This window comes from Bombina bombina, chromosome 8, assembly GCF_027579735.1.
Source record: "Bombina bombina isolate aBomBom1 chromosome 8, aBomBom1.pri, whole genome shotgun sequence".
Classification (NCBI taxonomy): Eukaryota; Metazoa; Chordata; class Amphibia; order Anura; family Bombinatoridae; genus Bombina; species Bombina bombina.
The window spans coordinates 173173400-173188245 of record NC_069506.1 but is presented as its reverse complement, the minus strand read 5'-3'; the positions used below and the strand labels follow the sequence as shown (position 1 = coordinate 173188245).

At 40.1% G+C, this 14846-nt stretch overlaps 1 protein-coding gene across 2 annotated transcripts in view; it reads right to left on the bottom strand.

Annotated features, from left to right (window-relative positions):
- PPP1R12C (protein phosphatase 1 regulatory subunit 12C) overlaps positions 1–14846 on the bottom strand; it is a 666212-nt gene that overhangs the window by 492978 nt on the left and 158388 nt on the right. For both annotated transcript variants that reach the window (XM_053690707.1, XM_053690708.1), the window contains exons 3-4: positions 13811–13929; positions 1209–1368 (exon numbers count right to left, since the gene is read on the bottom strand). In XM_053690707.1, the coding sequence (XP_053546682.1) occupies positions 1209–1368; positions 13811–13929 (279 nt within the window). The remainder of the gene's footprint in view (positions 1–1208; positions 1369–13810; positions 13930–14846) is intronic.

Below are 14846 nucleotides of genomic sequence, written 5' to 3'. Positions count from 1 at the left end.
TTAGTTCAGTATGCGACGAACTGAGCAGTTCAGAACCTTGCACTTTTTAAAAAAAAAAAGAAAAAAGAAAAAAAGAACCCAAGTCTGAGGAAACCACCCCCCCCCCCCACACACACACACACACTTTTAAAAGATCAATCCTAAGGAGAGAGAAAAAAAAAAAGAGTGACAAAAAAGTCCCACTTTACCTTCGTTAAAGGGACATGCCACCCACATTTTTTTTTATGATTTAGAAAGAGAATGCAATTTTAAACATCATTCTAATTTACTTATATTATCTAATTTGTTTTATTCTCTTGATATTCTTTGATGAAAAGCATATCTAGATATGCTCACTAGCTGCTGATTGGTTGCTGCACATAGAAGCCTCGTGTGATTGGCTCACCATGTGCATTGCTTTTTCTTCAACTAAGGATATTTAAAAAAATGAAGCAAAATAAATAATAGAAGTAAATTGTAATGTTGTTTAAATTTCTATTCTCTATCTGAATCATGAAAGAAAGATTTTGGGTTTAGTGGCCCTTTAAGTAGAAAGTATATGAAAGTATATGTGTTAAAGCCTTATGCCCCCATATAAACTAGGCAATTAGACTGTGTAAGGGGAAAGAGAGAGACTTACACCTGCTGTTCCGACAGATGGCTCCATACCAACCTGTGCTGAAAAAAACAAAACAAAACAAAACAAAATCACAGAAATTAGTCCCCTGTAACTAACATGTCAGAACAAGATGAGGGAGTCAACATTGTCCTACTGAGGGAGGCGAGAAAACTTCTCTGCTACACCTCAAGGCTGCTGATGAACAAAACTCTACAAAGATTGACAAGGTGGTCAGCTGTAACTCCCATAACCCTCTCTTCTAGGAACTATCCATTGAGTATTTCCATAAGAATAAATTCTGCAGAGCACCGCCATCTCCACCAACGAGGGAATGGGAAGTAGGAGGGATAGTTGAATTTTCTGGTTGGGTGTCTTTGCCTCCTCCTGGTGGCCAGTCAATGTAAATCCCATTTGTAAGAATAGGTTTTTGTGGACTCTCACTAGCATTAGAAAGAAAAAGAGGAATAATGTATTAAAAAGGTATCACATGTATGTCTCTTTAGCTTCAAGTAATTATGCTCATTTTTTTACAGACTAAAACAGAGGAAATGATGGGATTGCACTTAACGCATTTAAAGCAAACAACTTAAAATGCAATGACCTAAATTACCTCATGACTTCAATGTAGCCTTTAGCTGCAGCAACATGCAGTGCACTTGCTCCAGTCTTGGGGTGTCGAGAGTCCTCAATTTTGCCAGCATTAAGCCATTGTCTGGCATCCTGCAGCATCACCTCTTCTTCCTCCCGCTTAGCAGCTTCAATATCAATTGCTGGAAACACAAAACACCGGTACACATGCAGAATTCAGAAACATGAAGACAATGGTTTCAGATAGATATAGAAGGACAAATGCTTGGTGCCATTTCCCATGGTGATTAGTAGTAGCCCGCTTATTCAGCGCACACACAAATAATTGCATGCGCAATAGATGGGAATTCAGCTTTAAAAAACAATTTATGTAAGAACTTACCTGATAAATTCATTTCTTTCATATTGGCAAGAGTCCATGAGCTAGTGACGTATGGGATATGCATTCCTACCAGGAGGGGCAAAGTTTCCCAAACCTCAAAATGCCTATAAATACACCCCTCACCACACCCACAATTCAGTTTAATGAATAGCCAAGTTGTGGGGTGATAAGAAAGGAGTAAAAAGCATCAACAAAGGAATTTGGAAATAATTGTGCTTTATACAAAAAAATTATAACCACCATAAAAAAGGGTGGGCCCCATGGACACTTGCCAATATGAAATAAATGAATTTATCAGGTAAGTTCTTACATAAATTATGTTGTCTTTCATGTAATTGGCAAGAGTTAGTGACGTATGGGATAGCAATACCCAAGATGTGGAACTCCACACAAGAGTCACTAGAGAGGGAGGGATAAAACAAAAACAGCCATTTTTCGCTTAAAAAAATTAATCCACAACCCAAAATATAAGTTTATTCTCATAAATGAAAAGAAAAACTTAAAACATAAGCAGAAGAATCAAACTGAAACAACTGAAACTGCCTGAAGAACTTTTCTACCAAAAACTGCTTCCGAAGACGGTAGAATTTAGTAAATGAATGCAAAGAAGACCAAGTTGCTGCTTTGCAAATCTGATCAACTGAAGCGTCATTCTTAAAAGCCCACGAAGTGGAGACTGATCTAGTAGAATGAGCTGTAATTCTGAAGCGGGGCTGGACCCGACTCCAAATAAGCTTGGTTAATCAAAAGCTTTAACCACGAAGCCAAGGAAACAGCAGAAGCCTTCTGACCTTTCCTAGAACCAGAAAATATAACAAATAGACTAGAAGTCTTCCTGAAATCTTTAGTAGCTTCAACATAATATTTCAAAGCTCTTACCACATCCAAAGAATGTAAGGATCTCTCCAAAGAATTTTTAGGATTAGGACACAAGGAAGGGACAACAATTTCTCTATTAATGTTGTTAGAATTCACAACCTTAGGTAAGAATTTAAATGAAGTCCACAAAATCGCCATATCCTGATGAAAAATCAGAAAAGGAGATTCACAAGAGAGTGGATAATTCAGAAACTCATCTAGCAGAAGAGATGGCCAAAAGAAAACACTTTCCAAGAAAGTAGTTTAATGTCCAAAGAATGCATAGGCTCAAACGGGAGGAGCCTGTAAAGCCTTCAAAACTAACTTAAGACTCCAAGGAGGAGAGATTGATTTAATGACAGGCTTGATACGAACCAAAGCCTGCACAAAACAATGAATATCAGGAAGTTTAGCAATCTTTCTGTGAAAAAGAACAGAAAGAGCAGAGATTTGTCCTTTCAAGGAACTTGCAGACAAACCTTTATCCAAACCATCCTGAAGAAACTGTAAAATTCTAGGAATTCTAAAAGAATGCCAAGAGAATTTATGAGAAGAACATCATCAAATGTAAGTCTTCCAAACTCAATAATAAATCTTTCTAGAAACAGATTAACGAGTCTGCAACATAGTATTAATCACTGAGTCAGAGAAACCTCTATGACTAAGCACTCAATTCTCATACCTTCAAATTTAATGATTTGAGATCCTGATGGAAAAACGGACCTTGAGATAAAAGGTCCGGCCTTAACGGAAGTGGCAAAGGTTGGCAACTGGACATCCGAACAAGATCCGCATACCAAAACCTGTGAGGCCATACTGGAGCCACCAGCAGCACAAACGATTGCTCCATGATGATTTTGGAGATCACTCTTGGAAGAAGAACTAGAGGCGGGAAAATATAAGCAGGTTGATAACACCAAGGAAGTGTCAATGCATCCGCTGCTTCCACCTGAGGATCCCTGGACCTGGACAGGTACCTGGGAAGTTTTTTGTTTAGATGACATGCCATAAGATCTATTTCTGGAAGTCCCCACATCTGAACAATTTGAGAAAACACATCTGGGTGGAAAGACCATTCTCCCGGATGTAAAGTCTGACGACTGAGGTAATCCGCTTCATTCCAGTCTATACCTGGGATTTGAACCGCAGAAATTAGTCAGGAGCTAGATTCCACCCAAACAAGTATCCAACATACTTCTTTCATAGCTTGAGGACTGCGAGTCCCACCCTGATGATTGACATATGCCACAGTTGTGATATTGTCTGTCTGAAAACAAATGAACGGTTCTCTTCAACAGAGGCCAAAACTGAAGAACCCTGAGAATCGCACGGAGTTCCAAAATATTGATCGGTAATCTCGCCTCTTGAGATTTCAAAACCCCTTGTGCTGTCAGAGATCCCCAAACAGCTCCCCAACCTGAAATACTTGCATCTGTTGTGATCACAGTCCAGGTTGGACGAACGAAAGAGCCCCTAAAATTATACGATGGTGATCTAACCACCAAATCAGAGAAAGTCGAACATTGAGATTTAAGGATATTAATTGTGATATCCTTGTATAATCCCCGCACCATTGGTTCAGCATACAAAGCTGGAGAGTTCTCATATGAAAACGAGCAAAGGGGATCGCGTCCGATGCTGCAGTCATGAGACCTAAAACTTCCATGCACAACACTAGTTGATTCGTGTGAGATTCTGCAGAACGTAAAGACTGAGCGAGTAAGGCACCTAGAACTTTTGAAAAAATTATTGGAGCTGTCGCTAGGCCAAAAGGAAGAGCAACAAATTGCTAATGCTCTCCTAGAAAAGAGAATCTCAGGAACTGATAGTGATCTGGATGAATCGGAATATGAAGATATGCATCCTGTAAGTCTATTGTGGACATATAATGCTCTTGCTGAACAAAAGGCAGAATAGTCCTTATAGTTACAATTTTGAAAGTTGGTACTCTTACATATCGATTCAAAATCTTTAGATCCAAAACTGGTCTGAATGAATTTTCTTTCTTTGGGACAATGAAAGATTTGAAGAAAACCCCAGACCCTGTTCCTGAAACGGAACTGGCCTGATTACCCCTGATAACTCCAGGTCTGAAACACACTTCGGAAAGCCTGAGCCTTTACTGGGTTTGCCGGAATGCGTGAGAAAAAAAACTCTTCTCACAGGCGGTCTTTACTCTGTATCGTATTCTGTACCCCTGAGAGACAATACTCTGAATCCATTGATGATTTTGGACCGAATTGATCCAAACATCTTTGAAAAAATTTAATCTGCCCCCTACCAGCTGAGCTGGAATGAGGGCCGCACCTTCATGCGGACTTGGGGGCTGGTTTTGATCTCTTAAATGGCTTGGATTTATTCCAATTTGAAGGCGGCTTCCAATTGGAAGCAGCTTCCTTGGGGGAATTATAGGTTTCTGTTCCTTATTTTGTCGAAAGTAACGAAAACGGTTAGAAACTTTACATTTACCCTTAGGTCTTTTATCCTGAGGCAAAAATACTCCCTTCCCCTCTGTGACAGTTGAAATTATTGAATCCAACTGAGAACCAAATAATTTATTACCTTGGAAAGAGATAGCAATTTGGACTTAGAAGTCATATCAGCATTCCAAGATTTGAGCTACAAAGCTCTTCTAGCTAAAATAGCTAAAGACATAGATTTAACATCAATTTTGATGATATCAAAAATGGCATCACAAATGAAATTATTAGCATGTTGAATCAACTTAACAATGCTGGACAAATCATTATCCGATACTTGTTGCGCTAAAGTTTCCAACCAAAAAATTGAAGCAGCTGCAACATCAGCCAAAGAAATTGCAGGCCTAAGAAGATGACATGAATATAAATAAGCTTTCCTTAGATAAGATTCAAGTTTCCTATCTAAAGGATCTTTAAAAGAAGTACTATCTTCCGTAGGAATAGTAGTACGTTTAGCAAGAGTAGAGATAGCCCCATCAACTTTGGGGATCTTTTCCCAAAACTCCAATCTCACTTCTGGCAAAGGATACAATCTTTTAAACCTTGAAGAAGGAATAAAAGAAGTACCAGGCCTATTCCATTCCTTAGAAATCATATCAGAAATAGCATCAGGAACTGGAAAAACCTCTGGAATAACCACAGGAGGTTTATAAACAGAATTTAAACGTTTACTAGTTTTAATATCAAGATGACTAGTTTCCTCCATATCCAATGTAATCAACACTTCTTTTAACAAACGAATATACTCCATTTTAAATAAATAAGAGGATTTGTCAGTGTCAATATCTGATGCAGGATCTTCTGAACCAGATAGATCCTCATTAGAGAAGGATAATTCAGTATGTTGCTGGTCATTTGAAATTTCGTCAAGCTTATGAGAAGTTTTAAAAGACCTTTTACGTTTATTAGAAGGCGGAATGGCAGACCAAGCCTCCTGAATAGAAACAGAAATAAATTATTTTAAATTTACAGGTATATCTTGTGCATTAGATGTTGAGGGAACAGCAACAGGTAATTAACTATTTCTGATGGATACATTCTCTGCACATAAAAGTTTATCATGACAACTAATACAAACCATAGCTAGAGGTATAACCTCCACAAGTTTACAACAAATGCACTTAGCTTTGGTAGAACTGTTATCAGGCCGCAGGGTTCCAACAGTGATTTCTGAGACAGGATCAGATTGAGACATCTTGCAAATGTAAGAGAAAAAACATATAAAGCAAAATTATCCATTTCCTTATATGGCAGTTTCAGGAATGGGAAAAAATGCAAACAGCATAGCCCTTGACATAGAAAAAAAGACAGGAAAAAAAAGAATGGGATCTTAAATAATGAAAGTATTTGGCGCCAAGTATGGCGTACAACAAACAGAAAAAATATTTTTTGTGCCAAAAACTACACACTCGCGTCACATGATGTAACCTTGTGAAAGGACCCGGCGTCAACTAAGACGCCGGAAATTACGATTTTACGTCCAACGTAACTTCACACCAAAAAAAAATAAACTTGTGCCAAGAATGACGCAATAAACTCTGGCATTTTGCGCCCTCGCAAGCCTAATTCTGCCCGCAAATTTGAAAATGACAGTAAATTGAAAAAAGACTATACCCCAGGTAAGAAATAAATTTTCCTAAAAAAATGCATTTCCCAGATATGAAACTGACAGTCTGCAAAAGGAAATATACTGAAACCTGAATCATGGCAAATATAAGTACAATACATATATTTAGAACTTTATATAAATACATAAAGTGCCAAACCATAGCGGAGAGTGTCTTAAGTAATGAAAACATACTTACCAAAAGACAACCATCCACATATAGCAGATAGCCAAACCAGTACTGAAACGGTTATCAGTAGAGGTAATGGAATATGAGAGTATATTGTCGATCTGAAAAGGGAGGTAGGAGATGAATCTCTACGACCAATAACAGAGAACCTATGAAATAGATCCACGTGAGGAAAACCATTGCATTCAATAGGTGATACTCCCTTCACATCCCTCTAAAAATTCACTGTACTCAGAGGAAATGGGCTTCAAAATGCTGAAAAGCGCATATCAACGTAGAAATCTTAGCACAAGCTTACTTCACCACCTCCATAGGAGGCAAAGTTTGTAAAGTTGAATTGTGGGTGTGGTGAGGGGTGTATTTATAGACATTTTGAGGTTTGGGAAACTTTGCCCCTCCTGGTAGGATTGTATATCCCATACGTCACTAGCTCATGGACTCTTGCCAATTACATGAAAGAAAAGGGAATTCGGCTTTGTGATTAAATTCTAGGTTTAAAAGAATGTATTTTACTTCTATCTTTATGTGATCTAAGGACAAGGAGTAATTTGGAGCAGACACCAACCTGAAACAAACATGAGCAACAGTAAGCCAGGACAATTAGTGCTGTCAGGTATTTACCCCAACAGGTGATGGTTTAAAGAAGCACTTTTATGGATTTCATTTAATACAATTTACTTATCGAAGCAATCATCAGAATGTTTGATTCATAATCTTATTTATAGTTATTTGCTCATATAATTTACAACCACTATATTCTAAACATAGTATTTACAATAAAAATAACCAAGTTAAAAACACAATTTATGCTTACCTGATAAATTTATTTCTCTTGTGGTGTATCCAGTCCACGGATCATCCATTACTTGTGGGATATTCTCATTCCCAACAGGAAGTTGCAAGAGGACACCCACAGTAGAGCTGTAATATAGCTCCTCCCCTAACTGTCATAGCCAGTCATTAGACCGAAAACAAGCCGAGAAAGGAGGAACCATAGGGTGCAGTGGTTACTGTAGTTTAAATTTAAAAATTACCTGCCTTAAAATGACAGGGCGGGCCGTGGACTGGATACACCACAAGAGAAATAAATTTATCAGGTAAGCATAAATTGTGTTCTCTTGTAAGGTGTATCCAGTCCACGGGTCATCACATTACTTGTGGGATACCAATACCAAAGCACACGGATGAAGGGAGGGACAAGGCAGGAACTTAAATGGAAGGAACCACTGCCCGTAAAACCTCTCTCCCAAATATAGCCTCCGAAGAAGCAAAAGTATCAAATTTGTAAAATTTTAAAAAATATGAAGCGAAGACCAAGTCGTCGCCTTGCAAATCTGATCAAAAGAAGCCTCATTTTTAAAGGCCCAAGTGGAAGCCACAGCTCTAGTGGAATGAGCTGTAATCCTTTCAGGAGGCTGCTGTCCAGCAGTCTCATAGGCTAAGCGGATTAAGCTTCTTAGTCAAAAAGAAAAAGAGGTTGCAGAAGACTTTTGACCTCTCCTCTGTCCAGAGTAGACAACAAACAAAGCAGATGTTTGACGAACCACGTCCAGATTGCGTAACACAAGGATGGAACAACAATCTCTTGATTGATATTCTTGTTAGATACCACCTTAGGTAAGAACCCAGGATTGGTACGCAGGACTACCTTATCCGTATGAAAAATCAGATAAGGAGAATCACATTGTAAGGCAGATAGGTCAGAGACTCTACGAGCCGAGGAAATAGCTACCAAAAAAAGAACTTTCCAAGATAAAAGCTTGATATCTATGGAATGAAGAGGTTCAAACGGAACTCCTTGAAGAACCTTAAGAACCAAGTTTGAGCTCCATGGTGGAGCAACAGGTTTAAACACAGGCTTGATTCTAACTAAAGCCTGACAAAACGCCTGAACATCTGGAACATCTGCCAGACGCTTAACTAGCCGACAATCCTTTTTCCAAACCTTCTTGGAGAAAAGTTAATATCCTAGCAATCCTGACCTTACTCCATGAGTAACCCTTGGATTCACACCAATAAAGATATCTACGCCATACCTTATGGTAAATTTTCCTGGTGACAGGCTTTCGTGCCTGTCTTAAGGTATCAATAACTGACTCGTAGAAGCCACGCTTTGATAAAATCAAGCGTTCAATCTCCAGGCAGTCAGCCTCAGAGAAATTAGATTTGGATGGTTGAAAGGACCCTGAAGTAGAAGGTCCTGTTTCAGAGGCAGAGACCATGGTGGAAAGGGTGACATGTCCACTAGATCTGCATACCAGGTCCTGCGTGGCCACGCAGGTGCTATCAGAATCACTGATGCTCTCTCCTGCTTGATCTTGGCAATCAGTCGAGGGAGCAGAGGAAACTGTGGAAACACATAAGCCAGGTTGAAAGACCAGGGCGCTGCTAGAGCATCTATCAGTATCGCCTTGGGATCCCTGGACCTGGATCCGTAACACGGAAGCTTGGCGTTCTGGCGAGACGCTATGAGATCCAGTTCTGGTTTGCCCCAACGATGAATCAGTTGTGCAAATACCTCCGGATGGAGTTCCCACTCTCCCGGATGAAAAGTCTGACGACTTAGAAAATCCGCCTCCCAGTGCTCTACACCTGGGATATGGATAGCTGATAGGTGGCAAGAGTGAATCTCTGCCCAGCAAATTATTTTTGAAACTTCTAACATCTCTAGGGAACTTCTCGTTCCCCCTTGATGGTTGATGTAAGCTACAGTCGTGATGTTGTCCGACTGAAATCTGATGTACCTCAGAGTTGCTAACTGAGGCCAAGCCTGAAGAGCCTTGAATATCGCTCTTAGTTCCAGAATATTTAATGGAAGGAGAGACTCCTCCTGAGTCCACGATCCCTGAGCCTTCAGGGAGTTCCAGACTGCACCCCAACCTAGAAGGCTGGCATCTGTCGTAACAATTGTCCAATCTGGCCTGCGAAAGGTCATACCTTTGGACAGATGGACCCGAGATAGCCACCAGAGAAGAGAATCCCTGGTCTCTTGGTCCAGATTCAGTTGAGGGGACAAATCTGTGTAATCCCCGTTCCACTGACTGAGAATGCATAGTTGCAGCGGTCTGAGATGTAAGCGTGCAAACGGCACTATGTCCATTGCCGCTACCATTAAGCCGATTACTTCCATACACTGAACCACCGAAGGGCGCGGAATGGAATGAAGAACCCGGCAGGAATTTAGAAGCTTTGATAACCTGGACTCCGTCAGGTGAATTTTCATTTCTACAGAATCTATCAGAGTCCCTAGAAAGGAAACTCTTGTGAGTGGGGATAGAGAACTATTTTCCTCGTTCACTTTCCACCCATGCGACCACAGAAATGCCAGTACTACGTCCGTGTGAGACTTGGCAATTTGGAAGTTTGACGCCTGTATCAGGATGTCGTCTAAATAAGGGGCTACTGCTATGCCCCGCGGCCTTAGGACCGCCATAAGCGACCCTAGAACCTTTGTAAAGATTCTTGGGGCTGTAGCTAATCCCAAGGGAAGAGCTACAACTGGTAATGCCTGTCTTGAAAGGCAAACCTGAGAAACCGATGATCTTTGTGTATCGGAATGTGAAGATAAGCATCCTTTAGATCCACTGTAGTCATATATTGACCCTCCTGGATCAGTGGTAGGATGGTACGAATAGTTTCCATCTTGGACGGAACTTTGAGGAATTTGTTTAAGATCTTTAGATCCAAAATTGTTCTGAAGGTTCCCTCTTTTTTGGGAACCACAAACAGATTTGAGTAAAAACCCTGTCCCTGTTCCTCCTTTGGAACTGGATGGATCACTCCCATAACTAGGAGGTCTCGTACACAGTGTAAGAATGCCTCTCTCTTTATCTGGTGTGCAGATAATTGTGAAAGGTGAAATCTCCCTTTTGGGGGGGAAGCTTTGAAGTCCAGAAGATATCCCTGGGATATAATTTCCAACGCCCAGGGATCCTGAACATCTCTTGCCCACGCCTGGGCAAAGAGTGAAAGTCTGCCCCCTACTAGATCCGTTCCCGGATAGGGGGCCGTTCTTTCATGCTGTCTTAGAGGCAGCAGCAGGCTTTTTTACCTGCTTACCTTTTTTCCAGGTCAGGTTTGGTCTCCAGACCGTCTTGGATTGAGCAAAAGTTCCCTCTTGTTTATTATTAGAGGAAATTGATGCCGCACCTGCCTTGAAGTTTTGAAAGGCACGAAAAATAGACTGTTTGGCCCTAGATTTTGACCTGTCCTGAGGAAGGGCATGACCTTTTCCTCCAGTGATATCAGCAATAATCTCCTTCAAGCAGGCCTGAATAGGGTCTGCCCCTTGAAGGGAATGTTAAGTAGCTTAGATTTTGAAGTCACGTCAGCTGACCATGATCTAAGCCATAGCGCTCTGCGCGCCTGTATAGCAAAACCAGAATTCTTAGCCGTTAGTTTAGTCAAATGAACAATGGCATCAGAATAAAAGAATTGGCTAGCTTAAGTGCTCTAAGTTTGCCAAGTATGTCATCCAATGGAGTCGCTACCTGTAAAGCCTCTTCCAGAGACTCAAACCAGTACGCCGCAGCAGCAGTGACAGGGGCAATGCATGCAAGGGGCTGTAGGATAAAACCTTGTTGAATAAATATTTTCTTAAGGTAACCTCTAATTTTTTATCCATTGGATCTATAAAAAAAAAAAAAAAACACAACTGTCCTCGACAGGGATAGTAGTACGCTTTGCTAGAGTAGAAACTGCTCCCTCCACCTTAGGGACTGTCTGCCATAAGTCCCGTGTGGTGGCGTCTATTGGAAACATTTTTCTAAAAATAGGAGGGGAAGAGAACGGCACACCTGGTCTATCCCATACCTTATTAATAATTTCTGTAAACCCTTTAGGTATTTGGAAAAACATCAGTACACACCGGCACTGCAAAGTATTTATCCAGTCTACACAATTTCTCTGGCACTGCAATGGTATCACAGTCATTCAGAGCAGCTAAAACCTCCCTAAGCAACACGCGGAGGTGTTCAAGCTTAAATTTAAATGTAGAAATATTAGAATCAGGTATCTTTCCTGAGTCATTAACATCACCCACTGACTGAAGCTCTCTTTCCTCTGCTTCTGCATATTGTGAGGCAGTATCAGACATGGTTCTTAAAGCGTCAGTATGCTCTGCATTTTGTCTCACCCCAGAGCTATCTCGCTTACCTCTAAGTTCAGGTAGTCTGGCTAATACCGCTGACAGTGTATTATCCATGACTGCCGCCATGTCTTGTAAAGTAAACGCTATGGGCGCCCTAGATGTACTTGGCGCCATTTGAGCGTGAGTCCCTTAAGTGGGAGTCAAAGGGTCTGACACGTGGGGAAATTTAGTCGGCATAACTTCCCCCTCGTCAGATTCCTCTGGTGATAAAATTTTTAAAGACAGAAAATGATCTTTATTGCATAAAATGAAATCAGTACATTTGGTACACATTCTAAGAGGGGGGTTCCACCATGGCTTTTAAACATAATAAACAAGGCGTTTCTTCTATGTCAGACATGTTTATACAGAATAGCAATGAGACTAGCAAGCTTGGAAAACACTTTAAATCAAGTTAACAAGCAAATATAAAAAACGGTACTGTGCCTTTAAGAGAAACAAATTTTGTCAGAATTTGAAAAACAGTGAAAAAATGCAGTAAATCAAACGAAATTTTTACAGTGTGTATAATAGGCTAACAGAGCATTGCACCCACTTGCAAATTGATGATTAACCCCTTAGTTCAAAAAACGGATCAAAAAAACTAAAGAGACTTTTTTTAACAGTCACAACCAACTGCCACAGCAAGCTGTGGCCCCTACCTTCCCCAATAAACTACTTTGGAAAGCCTTTGGGCCCGTTAGAGATGTCCTATAGCATTCAGAGGGCCTTTGAGGGAAGCTGGATGTCACAGTTTGTAATTTTAACTGCACCAACTGTAACTTTTATACTACAACAGTGGAAATTGTTTCTAGTCAAAATTTAAGCCAGCCATGTGGAAAAAACTAGGCCCCAATACAGTTTTTATCACCAAAGCATATATAAAAACGATTAAACATGCCAGCAAACGTTTTATATTGCAATATCATAAGGGTATTACCCCTGGGAGTAAGCATGATACCAGTCGTTATTAAATCACTGTATTCAGGCTTAACTTACATTAATCCAGTATCAGCAGCATTTTCTAGTGTTTTCCATCTCTAGAAAAAATTATAACTGCACATACCTGATAGCAGAATAAACTGCACGCCATTCTCTCGCTGAAGTTACCTCATCTGTGTAATCCCCTCAGACATATGTGAGAACAGCAATGGATCTTAGTTACAACCTGCTAAGATCATAGAAACCTCAGGCAGATTCTTCTTCTATTTACTACCTGAGGAAAAATAGCACAACTCCGGTACTATTTAAAAATAACAAACTTTTGATTGAAGAAAATAAACTAGCTATATTTAACCACTCTCTCCTACAACGTCCTTGCTTGTTGAGAGTTGCAAGAGAATGACTGGGTATGACAGTTAGGGGAGGAGCTATATTACAGCTCTACTGTGGGTGTCCTCTTGCAACTTCCTGTTGGGAATGAGAATATCCCACAAGTAATGGATGATCCGTGGACTGGATACACCTTACAAGAGAAATTAAACATTTATTTATTTCTCAGTGACTAGTAAAATACAAGGAACAGTCATTTCTTACTGTTCACACGTGTTCTTTTTCTGATCTTCGGTCATTGGAATCCAAGCTTTACCATGCCTCTAAATAAATACCTAAACTTGGGAAATAAGGGCCCAGTAATAGCTCCCCCCATACACCATTACCAATCAAGAAGTGTCTGGATCCTAAAATTTGCAGTTGGCTCCCTCAATTTGATATAAACGTGTCATGGCCTGCACATCAAGCTTCTGCTACACCACTTTTTAGCAATACCATGAGAGTGAGCAATTAATACAAAACACTAAAACATAATACTCAGGGTTAATATAGGTTCAGTGAGTTTCAATACACAGACTTATAGAAGATAGATTTTGATACTTTGCATGACCAGAAAGTTTTCTAGTATACTGAAATGCAACAACTAATCTTTCAGTTTAAAGAATTAGTTTTCTTACCTCTAATTATAAAAATAAATGGACCTCTTACCTCTTTTTGAGATTTCAGCACGGAGCAAAGTCTCCATGCAGTCATCTTCAGCAATATCAAGGGGTACATCACCATCGCTGTTTACAGCAGCAATATTAGCAGAATGTTTAATTAGATACCTACAATCAGGGAGAATAAAGATCAGATTAGTAACTCATAATATTGTACAAAAACTAGAAATAACATAACTTATCTGTTGTAACATTTCTATAGGTTTCAGCATTTCGATTACCAGTTAATGCTCCAGTCCCAAATTTAGAGCATTACAAGGACACAAAATTCAAAAAATGTCTTTAAGGATTCAGATAGAGCATACAATATTAAACAACTTTCCAATTAACTTCTAGTGTCTATTTTGTTTTGTTCTCTTGGTATACTTTGATTAAAAGCACACCGAGGTATGCTCAGGAGCAGCAATGCACTCCTGGGAGATAGCTGCTGATTGATGGCTGCATATATATGCCTCGCCACTGTCTTACCGGTTGTATTCAACTAGCTCCCAGTGGTGCATTTTTTTAACAAATGATACTAAAAGAATGAAGTACATTTTATAAAAGAAATAAGACTGAGGGGGCAGAGCTGGTCAAGGCTAAATGGCCATATAAGCCAGAGGTTCTGATTGACCGGTCCCGGATAGCGGCTGATGTGCGCTGAAACGCACGCTCATGAGAAGCAACATATGGTGATCCGAGCATAACGTCTGGATTGTAGTGCTCCGTAAATTAAAAAAAAAAAAAAAAAAAAAAAAAAGGAAGAACAGCGGAGGACTACCACTCTTCAGGGGTTTAAAAAAAACAAAAAAAAAAAAAAAACTAAGCAGTACGAGTTAAACAGGAAAAAACAGAATTTATGTTTACCTGATAAATTACTTTCTCCAACGGTGTGTCCGGTCCACGGCGTCATCCTTACTTGTGGGATATTCTCTTCCCCAACAGGAAACGGCAAAGAGCCCAGCAAAGCTGGTCACATGATCCCTCCTAGGCTCCGCCTACCCCAGTCATTCGACCGACGTTAAGGAGGAATATTTGCATAGGAG